A 23,646-nucleotide genomic window follows, 5' to 3' on the forward strand; every position below is an offset into this window, starting at 1 on the left:
CTGTTTTTTGACCACAGTCAGGGTTCGATAGTACCACTGATGCTTCCTAGCACACACAGATGGGGGCAAGTATCCCAGTAGGATGGTAAGTGCAGATTTTTGTAAATTTATATTTTTTGCATTAAAACACTCATTTGGGGGCCTCAAGGCTTTCTGAAATCAATGTTAAACAGTCCAGTCAAAATGGAAATGTGATTTTCTGCTGCCTTGGAGGATGAATTCTCATTTTACTTTTCCTTAGAGCCTAGGAACCCCTTTTCTGTATTATTCTTTTATCATACTTTGGCAGGATTCACTAGACACTCATAGAAAATGACAGAGTTAACTACATAAAATGTGTTTCACTTTCTTAGATATAAAAGTATGCAGCATCAGCGCCTTCCTACATGTAAACTTGTTAATTAACCAATATGTGTTATTCAGGAAACAGGCAAGTGCTACAACATCGTTCAAACAAACGCATTACGTCTATTTACAAAACTGAATTTGATTGTTTATTTGCCACCATACATGAGTAATAAATGAAATTCATTTTTCATATACAGTTGCATTTTTACTCAATAGTAATTTTATGTACACGTCTGGACAACCATTTCAGTCTTGGTTTCCATAGGTTTGTTTTTTTCATTTAAAAAATAAAAATCGAACTAATGATACAATTTCTTTTTTGTGGCATTTGAAACAGCGAAATACTCTTAATTACATAATAAAAAAATGAAAGCGTGACCACCAGGAATGCAGGCAACTTTGAACGTTGTCATATTCCTTTACACAAAGCAATACAGAAGGTCGAACTTGTTCCAGGTCATGAAATAAAATATTTGCTGTTGATTGCAAATCAATATGTTTTGGGACCAACGGGTAGAATGGCAGAGTTTACAACTCTACATAAATTAATAGCTGGAGTCCAGTAGCATGGATAGTCGGAGATTCCCAGTAGATTCCTTCAAAGTTTGGCTCTCTGAAAGAAAACCTGTGTGAAAAGAAAAATAAAATGCAATTTGCGAATATGACCACATTGTCAGAAAGAAAACGATCTACTCTTTCACACAATTGTAGGTTGACAATCAAACAGATTAATATTTTGGCACAAAAGACAATATACATAGTCTAGCGTATTGACGTGTATAAAGCATACAGATGCTATCCTGTCTGAGAGCTAACAATACAATTGTTACTTAACTAGTAATAGTCTTTCTGGTGCTTGCTTAGGTCTAGAATCACATTATTTATATTCCGCCATCTAACGGTTGATCTAGAGAATTACAAGTTGTTTATTTCCAAAGTAAAAGACAGGCATTGATCAGGGTGATCCTGACATACTATCTCATACTATATTTGTGCAGATACCAATAATGCTTGTGTGAATCAATGACCTCAGACTATTTTCCATGTCTGTAACCATGACATTGTAGGGCGACCTTCAGTAGTGTAATATACAATGTATACCTACTTCAAGCGTTCTTACAAAACACACCAGACATTTCCAATTTACTTTTATAGTAAAACCAAAAAAAGTCTTCAGTGTCTCACTGTTTTCTTTGTGCCTCTCACAGCGAGAGCTGGGTGGGCGCATGTGATTCCAAACAGATACAGGCACCAGAAAGACTGTTAGTGGTTAAGTAACATTTGTCGTTTGGGGCTTATAAATCGGTGGGGATTCACATCCTATGAATTGACTAGCAAGCAGTGTGACACCCTGGCTGTGTGTGTGCAGACCACATGGCTGAAAACAAATGCTGCAGTATTGCTTGACCAAGGAACAAGTTACTTACCTGTAATTGTTCTCCAGCATGGGTCTTACATGGATTCACATGCTCATGAATATTCCCTGTCAGGCTGGGAATCCTCAGTAAAAAAGAAAGCAGTTTAGCTTTGAATTGCTAATCTCCTCTATAGCCCATCAGTGTCCTTTGGGTCAAATTGCCTCCAGCCCATGACACTTGTCCTCCTAAACTGCACCCCTGGTGGCCATCTTCAGATTTGGTAGTGCACATAAAGTTGCAGTATGAACCAAGAAGAGCCAGTGAGGGAAGGATGGAGGGTTCGCATGTGAATCCATGCAAGATCCATGCTGGAGAACAAGTTACAGGTAAGTAACATCTTCCTTCTCCAGCATGGGGGCTTTCATGGATTCACATGCACATGAATATGATTATGCAGCAGTACAAATGCACAACCACAGGAGGTGGCAAAGCTCACAGAAACAATACACTTACCCCTGGAACAGAATCACCTCAAATAAACAGATTGCAGCGCACCGCTTGACTGACCCGGGACTCCTCCTTGGAATCCCTGTCTGCATAGAATTTCGTGAAGGTGTGGGTAGACCTCCACGTAGCAGCCATGCACATGCCGAGGATGGGAACTCCAGAGAGAAAGGCTGTTGATATAATGGCTCTGGTGGAGTGGGCTCTCGGCCAGCCTGGAAGCGGTCTGTTGCCCAGACTATGACAATGCATGATACAGCGCAAAACTGACAAAAAGCTGGGACGATTTCCGAAAGTCTTTACTGCGTGTCAGGTAGAACTTGAGGGAAAGAGCAATGTCCAGCGAATGCAGTGCCCAGCGAATGCAGTGCCCAGCGAATGCAGTGCCCAGCGATTGCAACACCCTTTCAGCAGGCGAAGGAGGGTTTGCAAAGAAAACTGGCAGAAGCAAAGGCTTGTGGAGATGAAAGTCTGATGGAACCTTTGGCGTAAAAGTGGGATGAGTCTAAAGCACCACCTTAGAAGCATGGAAGGACAAATACAGCTGCTTTCAAGAGCGGGACTGAATCTCCCCGACCTGCCAGGCCGAGGCGATCGCCGCCAGGAAAGCAGTCTTCCACAATAGAAACTTCAAAGAGGCATGATGCATTGGTTTAAACAGAGGCCCCATGAGCTTTAACCGGACCGCGTTCAGTTCCCAAGTCAGGGTGGAGCTCTCACCAGCAGGAACGTCCTGAAGAGACCCTTGAGGAATTCCTTGACCAGCCTGTGCATCCACAGGGAGGGCTTGCCAAGAGCCCGCGTATATCGGGATGAGCAATTTGATGGACGCATTAGCAAGGCCAGCTTTGGCCAGCGAGAGCAGGTACGGGAGGAGTTGCAGAGCAGTTGCGAGCAGCGGCATAACCTTCCGCACCCGGCACCACACTGTAAAGCTCTTCCACTTATGCCTGTAGCAAGTCATTGTAGAGAGCGCCCTGGCTTTGGCCAGGATCATCTTGCATTCCAACGGCAGGGGAAAGCGGCCAAATTCTAGGGCATGAAAACTGTTAGAGCAGGATATCCTCTTTTTTGTTCTCGGGGGGGCTTGTGGATGAGGACGGGAATATGAAAACACAACAAATTCCACAGGAAGCTACGCCGTTCTTGCGAACAATGAGCACGGGGCAGTGTGTGTCAGTTCAGTATAGGTCTACAAGACATTGCTAAGTAGAGACCGAAAATCAGTAATACTTTTGACACATTTAATCATAAGACAAAGTTAAAACATTAAAGTTTTTTTGAACAAATACATCATTTCAACATGGTGTCCAGACAAAGAAATGTACGAACCATTACAAATACGAATTGTGGCATCATCTGCCTCGACTACTAAAAAACTGTTCTGTTTCAGGTGTTAATAGCACACGTGAGAGGACCATTGACAGTAACATTTAGAAAATAGCACTCTCAATTGGGTGTCAACACAATATTGTGTTTCTGGATAAACAAAAACAAACTTGTATGGATAAATCCATTCCTTTTTCTATGTGCCCTTGAATCCGTCTTCAGGACACAAAATAGTGTTAAGTAATGGGAGCGCTGCAGGCTTCTCCCGGCTTCTCCCATCTCGTGTTGTCCTTCAAAATGGACACTGCATGAAAAATCAACACAAAATGTATATTATTATGTATATTATTACAATCTAAGTTGCCCCAGTGTTACCAGCCTTCAATTTATTTGATGTGCGTAGGGCTGGATTATCAATAGAGTCGTCCAATGATACAATTACATTGTCTGTATTTCCCTTTTTGGACCTTGAAATATATAGATCCACAGAGAACAAACTTGGGACAAACTGTTCAGTAAAACCACGGAAAAATAACACCTTGCTGCAGCTTTCATCCGCAAAGTCTGCAAGAAAATCTCCACTTTGGCCAATGCATCCACCTTAGGCGGAACAGCAGTAAGATAGAGGACTATGATACTAATAGTAAACAACTCTTATTACATTAAAAGAATGTGGATATCCCCCAAATACTACTAGAATATTTCAGAAAAGAGGTTGCAACATCAATAGGCAGAGTTTCCTTATAAAACAACCGGGACAACAGGCAGAGAAGATAACCTGTGTGACATCATTCTCTCCCATCACTCATCACTTAAGAAGGACCATCTTAAAAAATTGGGGTATTCTACATACCCAGTAGTTCAACATTAATTAACCTTGTTTTGCTTTTAAAGCGAACGACAAACATGAAAAAGATAGGTTGGTGCACACTTATGAGCAACCAAAAATAAAATCAACTTCACAATTAACCATTTGGCATCTACCACCAGTCACAGGTCATTTCAAATGCGGAAATTGGTCTGTCTGCAGTTTGACAAAAGATATGAAAGAGGTCGACTTAAAAGGCAGAATGTGCCAGCTTAAATTTTTCACCAACTGCCTTAAAAAATGGGCAATATGTAGCATCAAATGCCCGTGCGGACTCCTATATATAGGTAAAACAGAAAGCCATCCGCCAGAGAATATGTGAGCATTGCTCATGCACAAACAAATTGGGTGGCCGATAAACCACTAGTGATACACTTCAAAGAGGCTAAACACAGCCACATGGAAGTTCTTTGGCTCATTATTTAAACCATTAGACAACACCCCTGTGGAGATCATAGGGATCTGGCCCTCAGAAATCTAGAGCAAACATTGATCTATAATTTAGATACCGTGAATAACGGTCTAAATATTTCCATTGAGTGGAACCTGTTCATCCATTAATTTTAAAACGGGTGCGGGGTTCAGCAATGAAAAAGGAAAAACATTTTCCCTCTTATGATTATACAACCCCCTTTAACCACAAAATCAACCTGCATTACTCCATATACATCAAATCTAAGTAACAGCGCTCGACTAGGATGAACAAGTTACTTTCTTACCTGGTAACGTTCTTTCGATGGGATGTTCCAACGACGCATTCCACATCTATGACAGGTAATCACCACAGCTGTGCTGTTTTGGAAAATTTTTGGCGTCTGTGTCCTGCATCGATGACGTCGATACGCTGTCCTAGAGGGCGTCCGTCGAGCCAACGTCACTGGATGTATTCACAAAGGGGCGACCATAGGAGTACCAGAGGTGGAAAACAAGGTACTCGAGGTGCCAAGGCCACTCGGGCAGTTGCCTCTTGGCCCTCAGGCACTGCCGCAGAAGCTCAGTCATGAGGCCATGTCCCATGGTTTGCCGGTTGGGGGAAGGCTGGCGCAGCATCTTGTAGAATGGCGTGCCATTACTTCAGATGTGTGGGTTCTGGAGATCATAGCCCACGGCTACTGTATTCCTTTCCGCCAGAGGCCTCACTACAATCCACTAGGGAATCTCTCTTTGAAGAGTCCGGATCCGCTCCTTGTGCAGGGAATGAAATCCCTGCTGGAGAAAGGCGCCATAGAACTGCGGAGAGGAACAACAGATGGTATTCCCCATATTTTTTTTATTCCGAAAAAAGACGGGGGATTGAGACCCATCATGGACTTGCGTGGTTTGAACAAGCTCCTCAGTAAGGACAAGTTCAAGATGGTTACTTTTTCTCAAGTCCTCCAGGCCCTTCAACTTCAGGACTGGTTGATGTCTCTCGACCTCGAGGACGCTTACTTTCATGTGCCGATTCATCCCAAGCACAAGAAGTACCTGAGGTTCGCGACTCGCATTTTCAGTTTCGGGTCCTGATGTTCAGATTGACCTCCGCCCTGAGGGTCTTCACCAAGCTCATGGTGGTGGTGGCAGCGTATCTCAGGAAAGGGGGGATTCACGTCTACCCCTACCTGGACGATTGGTTGATCAGGGCGCGCTCTCCAGAGCAAGCCCTGGATCATCTGTCGGTCACCTGCCACTCCCTTCACAAGCTGGGCTTCTCCCTCAACTTGTCCCACTTGACACCTACCCAGCGGCTCCAGTACATCGGAGCAGTGCTCGACACATCCCTGGGGCTGTGTTTGCCTCCCCAGGTGAGGGCTTCTCACATTCTGCAGCTGGTGAACAAGTTTCAACATGCCCAGAGTCTCAAGGCGTTCAAGTTCTTGAGGTTGGTTGGCCTCATGGCATCCTGCATTCTCCTGGTGCCAGAGGCGACGGATGCATCCCTCACGGGATGGGGAGCTCATGCCAACGAGTTGACAGTCAGCGCCTGTTTGTCTCCGTTGGAGTCCCGACTCCATATCAATCTGTTGGAGCTGTGGGCCGTCAGGCTAGCTCTGAAGGCTTTTCTGCCGGCTGTGCGGGGGAAGAATGTCCCGATTCTGATGGACAATACAGTGGTCATGCACTACCTTAATAAAAGGGGGGGGGGTGGGCAGGGTCTCTCCCTCTGTGCAGAGAGGCGATGCAGCTCTGGTTCTGGGCCATCCAGCCGGAAATCTCAATCTTGGCAGTTCATCTGGCCGGAGACGAAAACGTGGCGGCGGACGCTCTGAGCAGGCAGAGCACGGTCTCTCACGAGTGGGCGCTGGCTCAGGAGATTCTCCTGGAGATCTTCGCCCTTTGGGGGACCCCACAAGTGGATCTCTTTTCGCCACCAGTGTCAAACGGAAGTGCGAAAGATTCTGCTTGCGGGAATTTCCTCCAAGTGGAGCCTTAGGGGACGCGTTTGTAGTGGAGTGGTCCTTCCCATTGCTGTACGCATTCCCTCCAGTCCCTGTCATTCCGCAAGTGCTGCGGAGGTTACGGAGGTTCGGTTCCCAACTGGTCCTCATTGCTCCGGCATGGGCCAGGAGAACGTGGTACCCGGACCTTCTCGACATGTCCATCAGCCCTCCACGCCGTCTTCCCTACCGAGACGATCTGCTCTCACGGGAGGAGGGTGGAGGGGGGGGGGGGGCTTCAGATTCTCAATCCAGAAGTCAAGTCCCTCAACCTTCATGCTTGGCTTCTGAAAGGTTGAGGTATAAGGATTGGGACCTGCCTGAAGACGTGATGGAGGTGTTGCTTTCGGCCAGAAGGCCCGCAACCAAGTCCCTGTACCTTTGCAGGAAGTTCTGCGACTGGTGCAGGGTTAAGAATGTGGATCCTTTTTCATGTGCCATTACTGTGGTTCTGCCTTTTTTGCTTTCGTTAGCCCACAAGGGCCTGCAAGTGGGTACCATTAAAGGTTACCTGATGGCGCTGTCCATATTTAAGCGCTTGTCTGAAGAGTGTTCTTATTTTAAGATTCCTTTAATTTCTCAGTTTCTGAAAGGGCTCACTAATGTGTTCCCACCGTCACCTTTCCAGGTGCCTGGTTGGGATTTGAACCTGGTTCTACAATTCCTAATGGGAGCTCCGTTTGAGCCTTTACATTCTTGTCCTTTGAGACTTTTGACCTTTAAAACTGTATTTTTAGTGGCGGTTACTTCCGCTCGCAGAGTGAGTGAGTGAGTTGCAGGCACTATCCGCCAAGCCAACCTTTATGGTGTTCCATAAGCACAGGGTTGTCCTTAGGGTTCGTCCTTCTTTTCTTCCGAAGGTTGTGTCGGAATTTCATTTAAGCCAGAAGGTCATTCTTCCGGCGTTCTATCCTCCGCATCCTGGTAAGGAAGAGGAGAGGCTCCATAGGTTGGATCCTAGGAGAGCGTTAAGCTTCTCCATCTCATGCATGTCCCGGGTCAGAGTGGACAATCAGCTCTTTGTAGGACACGCTGGAAGGTGTTCGGGTCAAGCTGTTGCTAAGCAAACCTTGTCCAGATGGATTATCTTGACCATCTCGGAATGCTACCATCTGGCAGGTAAGGACCCTCCGGAAGGCTTGAGGGCCCACTCTACTAGGGGTGTGGCTGCCTCCACTGCTCTGCAGAGGGGTGGTCCCATTCGTAATATTTGTGAAGCAGCCACATTGGCCTCTGTCCATACTTTTGTAAAACACTATTACCTGGACTCTATTCATGGGCAAGACTTAGCCTTTGGTAAGGCGGTTCTCTATTCTGCGATTTGATTGGGCATACTAAATTTCTAAATTCTTTTCCCACCTCCATACGTTGGTACTGCTTTGGGAGTCTGTCATAGATGTGGAATACGTCGGATGGACAAATTGCCTCGAAGAACAAGTTACTTTCTTACCTGGTAATGTTCTTTCGATGGGATGTTGCGACGACGTATTCCACATCGTACCATACCAGCCTGCCCCTTTACAGAATTTCTTATGCGAATGCAGCTTATGTTTCCGCAAGGCTTTCTGTAGTCATTCCGGCAGAAGATTGTTGCCACACGCTCTGGGAAAAACTACAACTGAGGCTACGGGTGTCGTGCGTCCTAAATCCGGTGAATATATTCAGCCGCCAAAGAGACAATTCCACAGAGTGTGAGTGAAACGTGCTAAGGCACACACGGAGTTGGCTGCATGTAAAGCCATACCCCCTGAAGAAAACACTTTCTTCACCCAGCCGTCAAAACGTTTGTCGTCCCCATCAGGAGGGATGGTAGGGTACGACGCCTGCTTTGCTTGGCCCGTAGCCGCCTTCACCACCAAACTCTCCGGTGTGGGGTGCCTAGTCAAGTAGCAGGGCTGGACGGTATTGTTTCGGCAACAACTTGCTCACTGCCGGGAGACTCTCCGCAGCAGTCCAAGCCACCGTCACCCTTCTCTGTAAAGCCATATGAAATGGCAGCACCGGGTCAGTGGGTGGACCTTGGTCAAGGATATCTGTCAGGTCATCCTGCAGAAAATCCACTGGTGGTGCAGACTCCGTGACCCTCGACATGAGACGCCGGTATGAAGACTCAGCGTGCGTGCAAGGCTCAGGCCTACCAAACTCAACCTCCAGAGAGGTGTCCAGACCACTGGTGTCGTGAAAAGACTGATGCAGGTCTTCCAACTGGCTATGACCAGACAAGAGTTTGTCAGGAACCAAACCTTCATCAGACCCTTCATCCACCTCAGATGTAATCCAGGGGCTGGAATAAATCCCTGGATGAGGGCACAGAAAAAGGTTTAAATACAGGCCTCACTGACTTCTTCAGTGCCTTCCTCAGAGTTTCCAACGATGCAAGGGGTACCTCCGGCACAGCCTCCACAAAAGGTGTCGAGGGTGCCGACGGAATTGACGTCGAGCATGGCGCCGGCGGCTTTGACACAGGCCTCGAGGGCGGTGCCCCGTGCGTGTCCTTCAACGGTCTCTGCGCCGATGGCGTTGACGTCTTCTTAGAAGACCTCACAGGCTCTGGCGGTCTCGAGGGCGTCTAGGACAGGGACCTGGAGCAGGCATGGCTAGAGCGATCTACCTTGTCCAATCGGGACTGCGACGGCTCCCAATGACCGCGCAGACCGCCCGAGCCCGAAGGCGTGCGAACTGTGGCCCTAGCACGTTCCTTGCCGGCTTCTCTCGAAGGCGCAGACGGAACAGAGCCCTGCGATTCAAAAATCGCCATCATTTCCTTACGAAATAAATCCCATTCCGCAGGAAAGGAATGCTTGGTAGGACAAGCTACCCGCTGTCTGGCGGAGTCCACGGACGGCGACCGGTGCCGGCGCTTCCGCAAGTGCCTAGAAGAGGCAGAGGAATGGCGGGACCAACTCCGGGACGCCGACGCAGAGAGTCTCCCCTCGAATCGTCAGTCGAAAGCCAAGCGGATTTCGACTTTCGGGGTTTGGACACCCTACCTACAGATCGCTTCTTCTTCCGCTCCCGCAAGGCCTTTGACATCAAAGACTGGCATTCGTCACAGTCATCAGTGGCATGGTCCTCGCCGAGGCACCAGAGGCAGACGTCGTGCGGGTCCATAAGCGACATCTTGGAGCCGCAGTCCCGACACTTCTTAAAACCCGGCCGCGGGGTAGAAGACGAAGATATGATATCTCCACAAAAAACCAAGTTCGAAGAACCAATAGAAATCAGAAGAACCGAGGCGCGCCGAGATCTCTGAAGCGAACACAATGGCAGAAAAAACGGAACTGAGGCTACGGGCGTCATGCGTCCTACTTAAACATCCAGTGATGTTGGCTCGATGGAGACCCTCGAGGACAGCGTATCCACGTCAGACGCAGAACGCCGAAAATGTTCCAAAGCAGCACAGCTGTGGTGATTACCTGTCATAGATGTGGAATACGTCGGAGGAACAAATCCCCTCGAAACCTCCTTTCAAGCAATAATTCAATTTAATAGGCAGGAATAAAACAGCACCTGCAATTACGACTGGCTGAGTGCCAGCAATTTGTAACAACTTTAGCAATGCAGAGTTCTCAAAACCAAAAAGGACTCCCATATTACATTGTGTATTGTAAAGCCTTGGTACCATAAACTAAGTCTTGAATGGTGTATGATCAGGGTACGGTCCCTTGCACAATATTCCAATAATAAGAAACATGAACGTATGAGATGCAGCAGTATTCTGCTTTTTAAATAAGTTCGATACACCTAAGATGGCGCCCGCTGATGCTCACTCTAATCAAGAGCAACAGTCATGTTGTTGCACCCACAAGTAAAAAGTTATATTACTCAGCACGATACGGACCTGTAACACGGTGTGAAAGCTGGCGTTTGAAGCTACATAGAGAGAGGTGCTCTTGCAAGACAAGCGGAACAAGCACAACTAATTGTAAGTAAAAACGCACAGGGAACAGTTTAAACAACCCATGGAGAATTGAATCGCACTATTAGTCACGGTATCCTTCCTTTCACATAGCTTTTGCCCGCTGACGAAATGCTATGGGAAGTGTTCCTCAATGCAGTGCATTAATCACATGCTAGATCTCCGCTAGCAGAAAGAACTAGGACATACAATAGCTGGAAACGGGACCCTTTACCAAAAGTGGATATAAGAGAATTAAGGTAATTGCCATTCCTCAATTTGCCAACAATAATTAGGCATACATTAAAAAGGAAAGATCTAAATTGGTCTCCTTTTTCTATAACAGAATCGTAACAATACAGACAATTTAATTGTACCATTGGACGACTATTGAAAATCCAGCCGTACGCACATCAAAGAAATTGAAGGTTGGTGACACTGGGGGCAGTTTAGATAGTAATAACATCTATATTAGAGTTCAGTTCTTAAAATACATAGTTTATGTTGATTTTTCATGCATTGTCCATTTTGAAGGACAACACGAAATGGGGGAAGCCTGCAGCACTCCCATTCCTTAACACTATTTTGTGTCCTGAAGACAGATTCAATGGCACATGGAAAAAGGAATAGATTTAAACATACAAGTGTGTTTTTGTTTATCCAGAAACACAATATTGTGTTGACACTCAATTACGAGTGCTATTCTCCGAGTGTTACTGTCAATGGTACTCTCACGTGTACTACTGACAACACCTGAAACAGAACTGTTTTATAGTAGTCAAGGCAGATGATAGCACAATTCTTATTGGTAGTGGTTCGTACATTTCTTGGTCTGGACAGCATGTTGAAATTGTGTATTTGTTCCCCAAATTTGTTTTCATGTTTTAACTTTGTCTAATGAATAAAATGTGTCAATAAAAGTGTTACTGATTCTCAGGTTCTACTTAGCAATGTCTTGTAGACCTATACCAAACTGACCCCTATTGCCCACGCTCATTGTGCATAAGAACGGGGCCGCTTCCTGTGGAATTTGTTGTGTTTTCAAATTCTAGGGCTGCAGGAGCCAGGCCGTGAGGCTCAGTGATGTCGAATTGTGGTGTACGATTGATCCTTTTTTCTCTGGAGAGGAGGTCGGGAAGTGGAGGAAATTGGATGGCCAGAACCACTGACAGATGGAGAAGGTCCAAGTATGAGATCTGCTTCGGCCATGCCGGTGCTATGAGGATCATCCTGCAGTGGCAACGTCAGAGTGTGTTGATAACAGGTAAAAGTAGCGCAATGGGGGAAAGGTGTACAGGAAGAGCCCTTCTCAGGGGGACGAGAAGGCATTCCGTAGACTCCTCGCGAAGAGGTCGATCTGAGGAAGACCCCACTCGCTGAAGAGCAAGACACTTGAGCCTGCTGAAGCTCCCACTCGTAGCAGGACCCCAACTCGCTGCTGAGCGACTCAGTGATTGTGTTCTTGACGCTGTGAGGAACCTAAGGGTGTCCTCACTTCCCGTTCCCCAATATAGTCTGCTCAGCTGGCCAGGGAAGGGCCATTGCTTTTGGATCCCGACCGTGGGGGTGGATATGCGAGGGAGGATCACATGGGTAGAGGAGACCTGGGGAATTGAAGGGGTGAGATGCAGTAGCCCCCATTTCCATTCAATGATGAACCTTCAATCCTTGTTCAGGGAAGGTAAACACATCACTCTCCCCCCCCCCCCCCGCACTCCATATGTTGTTTCAGAAAAACATCAGGCCAAAAGGACACAAAATCTACCAAGATTTTTGTATAGTTCCCCTCAGTCATACCACTCTAATTCTGAGACGAGGAAGAGGCCTGAAGACTGTTGTGAGGGTCAGGCATGTCCAGAGAACACCAGTATTTATGGTGAGGCAAATGGACTTAAGGGCTTGCACCCACAACCTGTTCATAGGTCACATCTGCATAAAAGGCAGAGCCGACAGTCAGGAAGGGGATACCAGCAGGAGAGGGGCCGGGCCGGGAGGTGCAGGCCTGCAAGGAAAGAAATCCTGTCAAGGAGACTGCAACGCCGGGGCCCGAGTGTGCATTAGAGGGGCAAAGCTGGTAGAGCCTCCTTGGTCAGGGTGCCCACAGTCAGAGCTGTAGGGCACGGAAGAGACCCCAGTGCTGCAAGATACCAGCAACGTGCGTGAGTAATGAGCAGAGCTACCGGCAACTCAGATTTCTTTTCTGAAATGCAAGCACTGCTCTCAACACTACTGAGACGTGTGCGCAGAGCACAGACTGAGGAGAGAAGATGCCTGGAGGAGCTGCCAAGGATCGGTGAGCGAATCAGAGGGAACACTCGTACCGGGGCACTCCTGGGGCTACTACAGGGCAAATGTTGCCGGGTGAACGGAAATAGATGTGAAATCAAAAGTGAACCCAAAGTGAGGGGTTGTATTGAACAACGCAAGCAAGTTAAACTAGAAGTGAAAGAAAGTGAATTAAGCATTATTGAATACCAAAGGAAATATTTTATAAGCCTACGAATGAAATGCAAGCATGTGCGAAGTACACGTAAAAAATACTGAAAGACAAAGAACTAATCTTATGGAATAAAGTGAAAAGCAAGTACTGAACTTTACTGAAGTGTGTGAAAGTAATGTGGTGAAGGAAAGTGAGAACCACAGAGTGAATTGTATGAAAACACACTGTGGCCAAGCCAAGAGACTGGCAATGAGAGACCAATGTGATTGTGAACCAGAACACAGGTGCAATGACAGAGAAACCTGTGTGGGCAAGAAAGCCTAGGGTTATCGGTAATGGGTGGACCGTGTGATCCGACAACTGCGTGTAGACTGAGGAAACCCTGTCTGTGAAAGCCAAGGAAAAAACACTGACAATGAATCTTCACTTATGAAACAGATTGCTGACGTGAAGGCTGAAGAGAGCAATTTCTGTAAACTATTAATGAATCGAAAGAAGTGTAAAGTTAACCTGGTACTGGGTTTTGAGTATTGCGAATTGGCAAGATGGACAAGCTGATGTTTTGGGGAAGGGAACCCCAAGACCTTGTGAATTTAGTTGTTGCCTTGGGGAAGGGAACCCAGAGGCCCTATTTAGAACTGGGTTTTCTGCTTGGGGAAGGCAACCCCAAGACCGTTTTGAGATTGCTTTGAACTTGGGGGAAGGGTACCTTGAGACTTCTAGACTTGTGTTGTTGCCTTGTGGAAGAGAACCCTGAGGCCTTTTCCGAACTGTTTTGTCTTCTTGGGGAAGGGAACATCGAGATCCTTTTGGAACTGCTTTGAACTTGGGGAAGGGTGGCTGGAAACTAAGCCAAGAGTTGGAAGAAGCTCAGAACTTTATTTTGGAACACTACTTATTTTTGTTGTTGGCATCCCTACACTTTTTTATTGACAGTTGAATTATACATCAACCTTTCAATTTTAAACAATATATAAAAGTAGATTAAAACATTTTTTTACAAAACTTTGTTTAACATTCAAGTGCAACACACTCATATTGGTATATACAGAGAACAGTGGCAAAAAGAAATGAGAGAAAATAACAGAAAGGAACTAAAAGGACAATTACTTTCAAAAAGGAATAAAATGAGTGGTATGTCAATTAAAACAACATTTAAGCATCCTGGGTAATGTTCAGCTAAAGTAAAAATGGAATAATTGCAATTCTGATTGTTAATTGAGTGGAACAAAACATAAGATGCCACAACATTCCTGAATCTAAAACTTTGAGATGTAGCAAATGTTTTTTCAGATAAACATTTCGTATATCAATCAGTTTGGGGCACTCGGTTAGCAAGTGTTTTAAGGATTCATCATTTCACCTTGCAGGATCGACATATATTGCCAGACTGTGCAATGATTTTTCGTTTAGTTAAAAACTCATGTGTGGTCCACAGATTAAGCCTGAGCCATAAAAATGCATGCCTATAAAATGGTGCAGGAGACTCCAGAATTCGAAACCTCTTGTGTGTAAAGGGATTGTTCTTAAAGTCTTTGTAGATCTTTTCTTTCGCTCAAACTGGATTGGATGACAAAAGTTCAATAGATATGCCTGCTGCATCCAACATGGTCGTGATTTCATTCTTCCAGGTAATTAGAAATGTATGACTTGAGGTCTGTACATACTGCAACAGAGTGTGCAACAGAGTCTACTTTGGTAGACAGCACACATTTTCTATATAGTGAACACAATTTCCATACATAGAATCCATAAAGAGACAGCAACCCTAATTCGTACCGAATTATGGCCATCGGTTGACGTGATGGTAGTGAAAGCACACACTTCCAAAATCGATCTATCTTGAGCCAGAAGGACTCGTCTCTCCAGAACTTAGTCTCTGCGCCAAAAAGTATTATAGGGACTACATTTTTTCTATAGTAAGTATCGGAATGCTAGAAAATTTGCCATTTTTGTTATTTATTATGTGAGCTTGGGATATGGCAGTTATCTTGGATGTAACTTTGTTAATATACGGAAGATCTAAATTGTGATCGTTAATATTAACTCCCAGGTAGCGATACTCATGAATCACTACAAGGTTTGTTCTATTCAATGACCAATGATTAGAGCTTGGATCATTCTTCGATTTTCCACACCATAGGACCTTAAGTCTTGTCAAGATTGATCATTAATTGATGTTCAGCCACATATTCATTTAGTGCGTTTCATAGGTTCGGTAGGCCTTTAGGTGTCTGGGCCAAGAGAACTAGGTCATCCGCATATACGAGCCAGGGAATGGCCTCAGATCCAGTGGAGGAGAATCTGATCTAATGTTGAGAAATGTATCTTAAGTCCAAAATAAAAAAATAAACAGGACCGAAGCTAAAATACAGCACTGTTTGAGCCCACTAAATATGGGTATCGATGAAGCCATATCACCGTCTAATGTTAGACGGATTTGTATGGACGTATTGGGGTGGAGGAGCTCTATCGGGGTGCTAATCTATTTGGGACCTTTTGCCTTGTGTAGCTTTTCCATTAACAGATCTCGTGAAACAGAATCAAACGCTGATCTGAAGTCAAGGAAGGCCATATACACTTGTTGGTGCATGAGGTGGCAATACGCCTTAATGGCACAGATTGACAGATGTACCCATTCCAGGTATGAAGCCAGTTTGAAAGGGATCACAGCAATTATGGTCAATAGCCCAGTTGTTAAAATCACACAAAATAAGACAGGCAAATATTTTACCTGGGACATCATGTGGGGCGATTGGCCTACAGTTGGCTGGAGATTGATGATCCACCTTATTAAAAATGAGAACAATTATTGACTGCAGCCAAGAACATGGTAAAGCTTTCTGAGCGAGCACCTGATTGAAAATGGCGACAAGGACTTTGGCCAACTCAGGATGTTCTTTGAAGATAAAGTTATGCAGACCATCTGGCACAGGGGCTGTAGAGGAGCTTCATCTATGAATATAATACATAATGTCCTCTTCAGTAAAGTTCATGTGTAAAGCTTTCGGCACAGAGCTGGAGATCGGAGGGAGGATGGATATGGGAGAGCATACAAGGCAGTAAAATGTTCTATCCAATGTTCTGTCACTGCATTCATTTGTAATGGAACCTGAGAGATGCAATTAGCATGGTTAAGAAGCTGCCATATCTGTGCTGAATGTTTAGTAGCAATCGGAGTTAGCATTTGTTTTATATCTTGTTGGATTAATAAGGCGTGGAATTGTCTAAGAGCAAGAGATCTTGCACTCAGAGATAAATACTGAGTCAAACACTTTACTCTGCGAAAAGCCGTTTTTTTGGCATGTAATTCCGAGTCATAAACATGCTTGTTCTTATGAATCCCTTTGTTAGTCATTGAGTCATGTTCTTTAAAAATGTGCAGGGCAGCCATGTAGCTACCGCCAAAGGGAGCCATAGCAGGATCAGTGTCACTTGCTATGTCCTTGATACTGTCATTTAGTTGTCTCGATGTATTGGCTGACCACGAAATCAGTTGTGGTCACCAGAGACTACTAGCTGGGCATGCATGGTACCTGTTCCCCCACAATGTACGTTTCCTGCAAGTGCCATGACAACGTCAGGGAGATTACCTCATGGTCACTATATTGCTGTGGTTTTATCACAAAAGTATCTGCTGCAACAAATAGATTATGGTCTAGATAAATATAATGAATAATAGCTTTTTGCTGGCTCTTCACCGCATGCTCTGAGGGGGAACATCTCCTGGAAGAGCTCCATTCACCATCACCAATTGTCTGTCATCAGGGCTTGCCACTGTTGCCTAACAATTCGCTCAGCAGAGATTTTAGCTGCGAAACAGTGAAGATTTAAATCTCCAACCAAGATAGTGTGGGCAAGTTGATTCGGCCATATTGAGATCTAACACAAGGTTCAGATCCTCAAAGAACTTTTTTGAATCAATTCCCTCATGATTCAAGTAAATGTTGATAGCTACAATTTTAGCTGTCCACTTAAGTTCAACTAATTGAATATAAAGGTTTGGAGCCATCCAGGATTGTAAAGTGATCCCAAATGATGTTTTAACAGCAATCAATAGTCCAGAAACAGGTCTGCCTTTAGGAAGTGACTTCGCTGATACTAGTGATACCATTTGGCCCGCCCAGGCAGGAGCTTCTGTTAACCACGTCACCTGCAAGGCTACTATGTCATATTCATTTAGATCATTAAAGACAGGATTTAGAAGGTGCATTAACCCTGGGTATTCCAACTAGCAAGGCTACAGGTACATTTGGTTGTTGTCTTTTGCTGTTATGCATGGGCGGTATAGCGCACACCTTGCTAGCTTAAAAAAGATTCTGATTCTTGTGTGATATTACGATCTGCCATGCAGAAAGCGATTTTTAATGAAGGCTTTGCTTGCATTAGGCTCAAAGGACCGTCAAAGGGTTTAGAGTCCATAAAACTGTCTGTCCAGGTATCTTGAAACAGGGAAAAGCCCAAGGCAAAGTTTCTGCTTTGGTTTGCCAGATTGTATTGAGAACCACACCCGAGCGTATCCATAATCTTGCCACTGATGAGTCAGTATCCTTGAGGAATTTGACCTGGTTTATATCAGTGGATGGGATTTCTTCTAACCTTGTGATGTCATTAAATGCATTCAAGATACTGCACCTATTCAGATCATATTGCATGTGAGGACTAGGTCTGCATTGCATGATAATATGGTAAAAATGTACTGGATGAGACTTGAGTTGCAAATTGGAGTCGCACAGACCCTTACAAGCATTCTCCAGATGAGTCTCAGGAAGGTTCTTACATTCAAAATTCTGTGACTTTGCGATGGGGTCATTCCGAAAAGCAGACGAGAAAGAGCCCACTCCCACAGGTTTACAATAGCCCAAATCAAATGCTCCTTGAGTTTGTAAATTTAGAGGGTGATTTGCTTCTTTTCTTTGTGAGGAGGCAAAATAAAGGGCAACTGATTTCTCAATTTCGATTTGCCTCTGTTCTAGAGTTCGAAATATTTTGCCTTGCAGCAGCTCAGACGATGATCGCGGCGGAGACCTATTTGGTACTGGTGATGGTACTTTCGGAGTCGGCAGAGATTGTGAATCTTTCTCATCATGCTCTCTCGCAGCTGAGACTAAGTCATTTTAAGGCTTGTATTTAAGTTTAGAAGTCATGGATCTGGTTTTATTATCTTTGTTGTTCTGTGTAATATTTGCATATTTTTTAATGACAGCAGAGGTTGCTGTCTCCACCTGTTTATTAGGTAGAGAGATTGATCGTATAAAGTGTTTAATGCTACAGTGTGTTTGCAAGGCATTTACTTTTACATTCTACATTTTCTTCAGAAGTGGTAAGGATTTGATACTTTTTTCCCCATTTGGTTTGAAGATCTTAAATGATTTCTTATCGAGACTAGTAATAGAAGCAGCTGGTACATCTGCTGTGTTGCCTATTGTTGGAGTTGTTTCGACCTGAGACAGCATGCTACTGATCGTTTAACGTTTACATTGCACATCAGATGATCAGGCAAGGGGGCTGCTACAAGAGGATTCATTATCAGACAGGCTTCACTAGAGGTTGCCATATTGGGTACAGCTGTCAGTTGAGCGTTTCCTAAACTCGACATTAGCAGGGGCAAGGTTACATTCTGTATTATTACAGGAGATGGCTTGTTATTGGCCTTGACTTCCGGTTGGAGTAGCTCACAAATAAGAGATGTTTGATAATTAATTTTGGTGTCTAATGCTTCAAACATTTTGGTTAAAGAAATAGGTGCTGTGTTCATTGCGGTTAGTGTAATGTCCAGGGGAGAAACAACACTGGATCGTTGTAAATTTGGTGACAGCGCATTCATAGGGTTTGCTACTTTCCTTGGTGTTGGTTTGGTAAAAGATATAGATAAGGCTGACGAATTCTGTAAAGAGTGGACAAACATGATTGGGGATTGAGGGAGGTTGAGTCTGCATGACGGCAGAGGCAATCAGTGGGTTCTCAACTTGTCTTACGGCTGGTAAAGGATCACTCAAGCCAATTTGGGTTTGTGGCATCGTAATGTAAAAATTTCTCGGTTTGTACAATCGCGTCTCTGAAGGAGCTAGACCATCCGCAACCGATAGAGTCATACGACCAACTAGATCGATGATTATTATTCGACATCACCTGTTTATTAATTGAGTCAAAATCTGAATTAAGCATTTGCCTATGTATTGAATCACTACCAGACGCGGTATTCAGCTGGTGTGGGGAGATCGCTGCTGATGCACCTAAAAGAGGGTGATCCGGCAGAGTTTGAGAGTAGCCCTCTGCCACTAGTGAATCCGGCAGGGTGGACACGTTTATAATGCCACTGGTTACATTGGGCATGTTGCCGGATACAGTTGCTGCGTCAGTTACAGTTTAGACATGCTCAGTCAGAGACTGAGCCATTGGAGCCTGGGGTTCTGGATGATAAAAGTCACGAATATCAACCGTATGGATCCTCGCCAGCAGGGAGCCTCCTGCAGGTAATTGTTTCAGTACTTACAATAAGTGAGGCTCTGGCTGCCGTTCGCTTTAACTGGATCGCCAGTTTGGTGATCTCTTTCTGCGGTGGCATCGCAGACTTAAGAGTATATACGCCAGTGGACATAGTAAATTCAATGTTTCCAAAACGTACTGTAAATATTGTAAATCAGTGTGATGACTTATTGAAATGAAGTAACTTGCCTGCTGACTGATCAAGAAAGGATCAGAGACCTGGGAAGCCGCTGGACAGCCAAGCAGCACTTCCTCTGCACTTACCAAATGTGCGCACATGGATGCGCACTCGCGATGGTTAAGTATTCTGGGTAATGGGTGGCGTGGTTTAGGCCAGCCAGTTTATTTCTTCAGACAAAATACTTCACAATTAGCATTAGTATCAATGATGCAAGTCCACAAGAGAAGCGTTCCAGCAGCTAAGAAGCACTTCCCGAATGCATGCTTTAGTTGTGAGGGCAAGTATAGGTTGTGGACAAAGACAGACCTTTAAATTGAACTTAGTGACTCGGACTATGCTTAGTTTCTTTAGGTAGGGAAATCCCACCTTAGCATAGGGCAAGTTAAGCATTCCACCATCCTGACATTTAAGTTGATAAAAGAATTTTTGTTTGAACTTTGAATCTGTTGTCTAATGTCTTGCATCATGATGCCTTCACAAAGCCTGCCCGGTGAAAGGAACGAGAAACATGCCTTGAGGAATGGCCCAGCGCCACAGGGACTGCGCTTCCAGGGAGAGAGCAGGGGAGCGTGCACCCCACCCCATTTCCCCGATGTAAAACAAGATGGTGGTGGTGTCCATGAAGATCCGCACCACCTTCCCCTGTAGCTGAGGCTGGAACGACTTGAGAGCCCAGAAGACCGCCCGTAGTTCCAGGACGTTTATATGCAAGTCCTTCTCCTCCAAGAGCCAGAGGCCTCTGGTGTGAGACTGTCCTGTGTGAGCCCCCTCAACCCACCAGAGAGGCGTCGGCGGTGACCGTTGCCTGCTACGAAGGGAGCTGGGAAGGAGCTCCTTGAGAGGTCTGGCCGAACCATTAAAGAGCTTCACGGAATGCCTGACAGAGGGTGATCTTGTCTGTCCATGTGTCGGTGACCTGCTGCCACCTGGCGTCTAGGAACTCCTGAAAGGGCTGCATTTGGAGTCTGCAAAAGGGAACCATATGGATGCAGGGGAACATCATGCCCAACAGGGATTTGATGGATCAGACTGTTGCCATGGATGCTGTGGACAGCCGTTGAACCTCCCACAGGATGGCTTTCACCCTCTCCTTCGAGGGAGTTGCCAGACACGAGATTGCGTTGAGCCAGGCACCCAGGAACAGTGCGTTTGAGATGGCACCATGCATGACTTAGGATAATTGATGGATAATCCAAGCGAAGGCAAAAGGTGCATGTCTCCACCGCATTCTGGGTTGCCAGGGAGCGGGACCGGATGAGCCCATTGTCCAGGTAAGGGTAGATGTGGATTCCCTTGCGGCTTAGGTGCACTGCTACCAGGGCCAAGCATTTGGTGAGCACCCTCAAAGCAGATTTCAGGCCGAAGGGAAGGGCCTTGAATTGGTAATACCGCCCCTGGATGATAAAAACCTAGGAACCTCTGGTGTTTGCGATGAATGGGGATGTGAAAGTATGCGCCCTCCAGGTCGAGAGTTGCCAGAAAATCGCCTTCCTCCGGTCAAGCACATGCTTCAACGTGACCATCCTGAATTTACTTGAACGACCAGCATCCATTTGTCTGTTGAGATCTTTTGCCATTGATCGACAAAGTTTGATAGTCGGCTTCCGACTGGGGTGCGAAAGTGGGAGCGCTTGTCCTTGGCTGGTTCAGGCCTGCTTGGGCTTCTGTGTCCTGGATGGTGTACGACTACATTGGCTGCCACTGCCATAAGCCTCCTGGGTGTTGGAGCGGGAGGGGAGACGATAGGGGGTAGTGTACTGCTTGGAGGATTTGGAGACTCTTCCTTTCGGTGAACGAAAGGACAACCTTCTCTGCTGCAGGGTCCCCAGAGAGCGTGCCGTGTCGGTCTTGATGGTCTGGAGCATGTCATCCAATGCCTTCCCAAACAGGTTGTCCCCATCAAACAACATGTCGATCACCTCGGTCTGCACGTCTGTGCGGAAATTCGTGGCCTTCAGCCAACCTAGGAGCCACACCATTGCCCATTTGACAGAACCCTGAGTCTGCTATATCGAGCATGACCGTGATGGCGCGGTCCAACGCCACTTCTCCATCCTGGAATAGGGCCAAGGTTTTGGCCTTCTTGTCATCAGGCAGGAAGTCCAGGATGGGCCCCAACTTGTACCACAGCTCCCTGTTGTACCTTGACAGAATGGCAAGGGCACTGGTGACTTGATGGTGGAGGCTGCTGTGGTAATGAAGCGCTTGCCAGCCACATCGAGCTTCTTGCCTTCCTGGTCAGGAGGCACCATGGATGAGGGGTTTGATGACCTCTTACTGGCGACAGCCGACACAACCTAGTTCAGAAAAGCCAGAGACACCTGTTGCCGAATCTGGTAGTACTTCTCCAGCCTGTCACAGTTTGCTAGAGTGCTACTTGGAGCCTTCATGACTGCCAATTCATCTTCCCTAAATTCCAACAACAGGACCAAGATAATGGTTGTCTTTGTAGACTCTTGCTGTTGAAAAAGAAAGCCTTCCACCTTCTTCTCTTCCGCCACCAGATTGAAGAGCTTGCCCGCCTTTGAGATGATGGAGTGGAAGGCGCCAATTCCATCTGGGGGTGAAGCCCTGGCGGGCTCGTCGAAATCCAGCTGTTTTCCATCTGCCGGAACGTAGTCAAACTCATCTGTGTGAGTTTCGGTGGTGTTGGTGTCTGTGCCAGTATCTTTGTACGGACTGCACTGCCACAGGAGGCAGGGATCCTAAAAAAGGCCAAAGGGTTACAGGTGCCCTGTAGGGCGGTGCCGGCTGGCACCGAGGGGGGCCTTAGAGGACTCTTGGCCAGACCAGGTACAGGAGAAGCAGCTGCTGAATCTCTGCCACCAACATATGCAAGGTGGTTAAAATGTCCAGGGACATGTCCCTTGGTAACAGAGCAGGTCCAGGTGGTGCAGCTGCAGCAGAAGCCAGGCGCACGCCCCTTGGAGGGCTAAACGACTGGTAAGGCTCATGGTACAATGATCCCTCATGAGGCAGGGGTCCTTGGACCCCTTTTGGGTTTGAGTAAAAATCTTCGGTCAGATCCTCCTCAGAGCTGGTGAATATATGTGGAGATCTCCTGGGGGATCCCAAAGGAGCCAAAGAAACATCCTTGGTAGGGCTGGGCAGTAAGTCCAAATCTGGAGGCAACTCTTTTACCCGATCCGGGTCTCTCGGAAAAGAGGCTACGACAGGTAGGAAGCAGTGCAGCCGTCAACAAGATTGTGGTTGGGATCGATGCCGGGGTCTAGGAGGCAGAGGCACCCAGGGTGAGGCGGCCGTCGTGAAGAAGACGGTCATTGATGACCTCTTCATCACTGAAGGAAGACTCGATTTCTCCGACTTTGCCTGATGGGGTGCTTGCAGAGGAATTGCTAGTTGACAGTGTGACGGTCCTGGTCATTAAGGTCGTCGTCGACGGGGCAGTGGTCCTGGTGGACGTGGCTGTTGTCGATGGTAGGGCTATTCACTGGTCTTTCGAAGAGCCGCTCTGGCAGGTTTTGCTTGGACGTGTCAGCGATATCCTCGCGGACAGCAGCAACCCACCAGCTGGCAGGCTAACCGTCGACATCGTAGGTGACGGGGACCAACCCCTTCCAAAACCTGGTGCCGCACCCCTCGACACCGATGTTGAGGATGCCGATGGAGCATTGGATTTCGCCTTCTTTTGGATCTTCACAGAGCAAGAATCCGCAAAGGACCTCCACCTCGTCTTACCAGCGGGAGTACGCAAAGAGGACCTGCCGGCCCCGGATGAGACATGACTGCGTCCGGAGGCCATGTCAGAGGCCTTCCCTTCCTCGATCCATCTCACCAACCTCTGTGGCGATCC

At 46.3% G+C, this 23,646-nt stretch overlaps 1 protein-coding gene across 5 annotated transcripts in view; it reads right to left on the reverse strand.

Moving 5' to 3' along the window:
- Positions 1–471: 471 nt before the first annotated feature.
- The window catches only part of XPOT (exportin for tRNA), a 1,180,573-nt gene continuing 1,157,398 nt past the window's right edge, over positions 472–23,646 (reverse strand). For all 5 annotated transcript variants that reach the window (XM_069629779.1, XM_069629778.1, XM_069629776.1 and 2 more), the window contains one exon: positions 472–973. In XM_069629779.1, the coding sequence (XP_069485880.1) occupies positions 947–973 (27 nt within the window). In that variant the 3' untranslated portion in view covers positions 472–946. The remainder of the gene's footprint in view (positions 974–23,646) is intronic.

Source organism: Ambystoma mexicanum, chromosome 12 (assembly GCF_040938575.1).
Source record: "Ambystoma mexicanum isolate Mex_15411 chromosome 12, UKY_AmexF1_1, whole genome shotgun sequence".
Taxonomy (NCBI): domain Eukaryota; kingdom Metazoa; phylum Chordata; class Amphibia; order Caudata; family Ambystomatidae; genus Ambystoma; species Ambystoma mexicanum.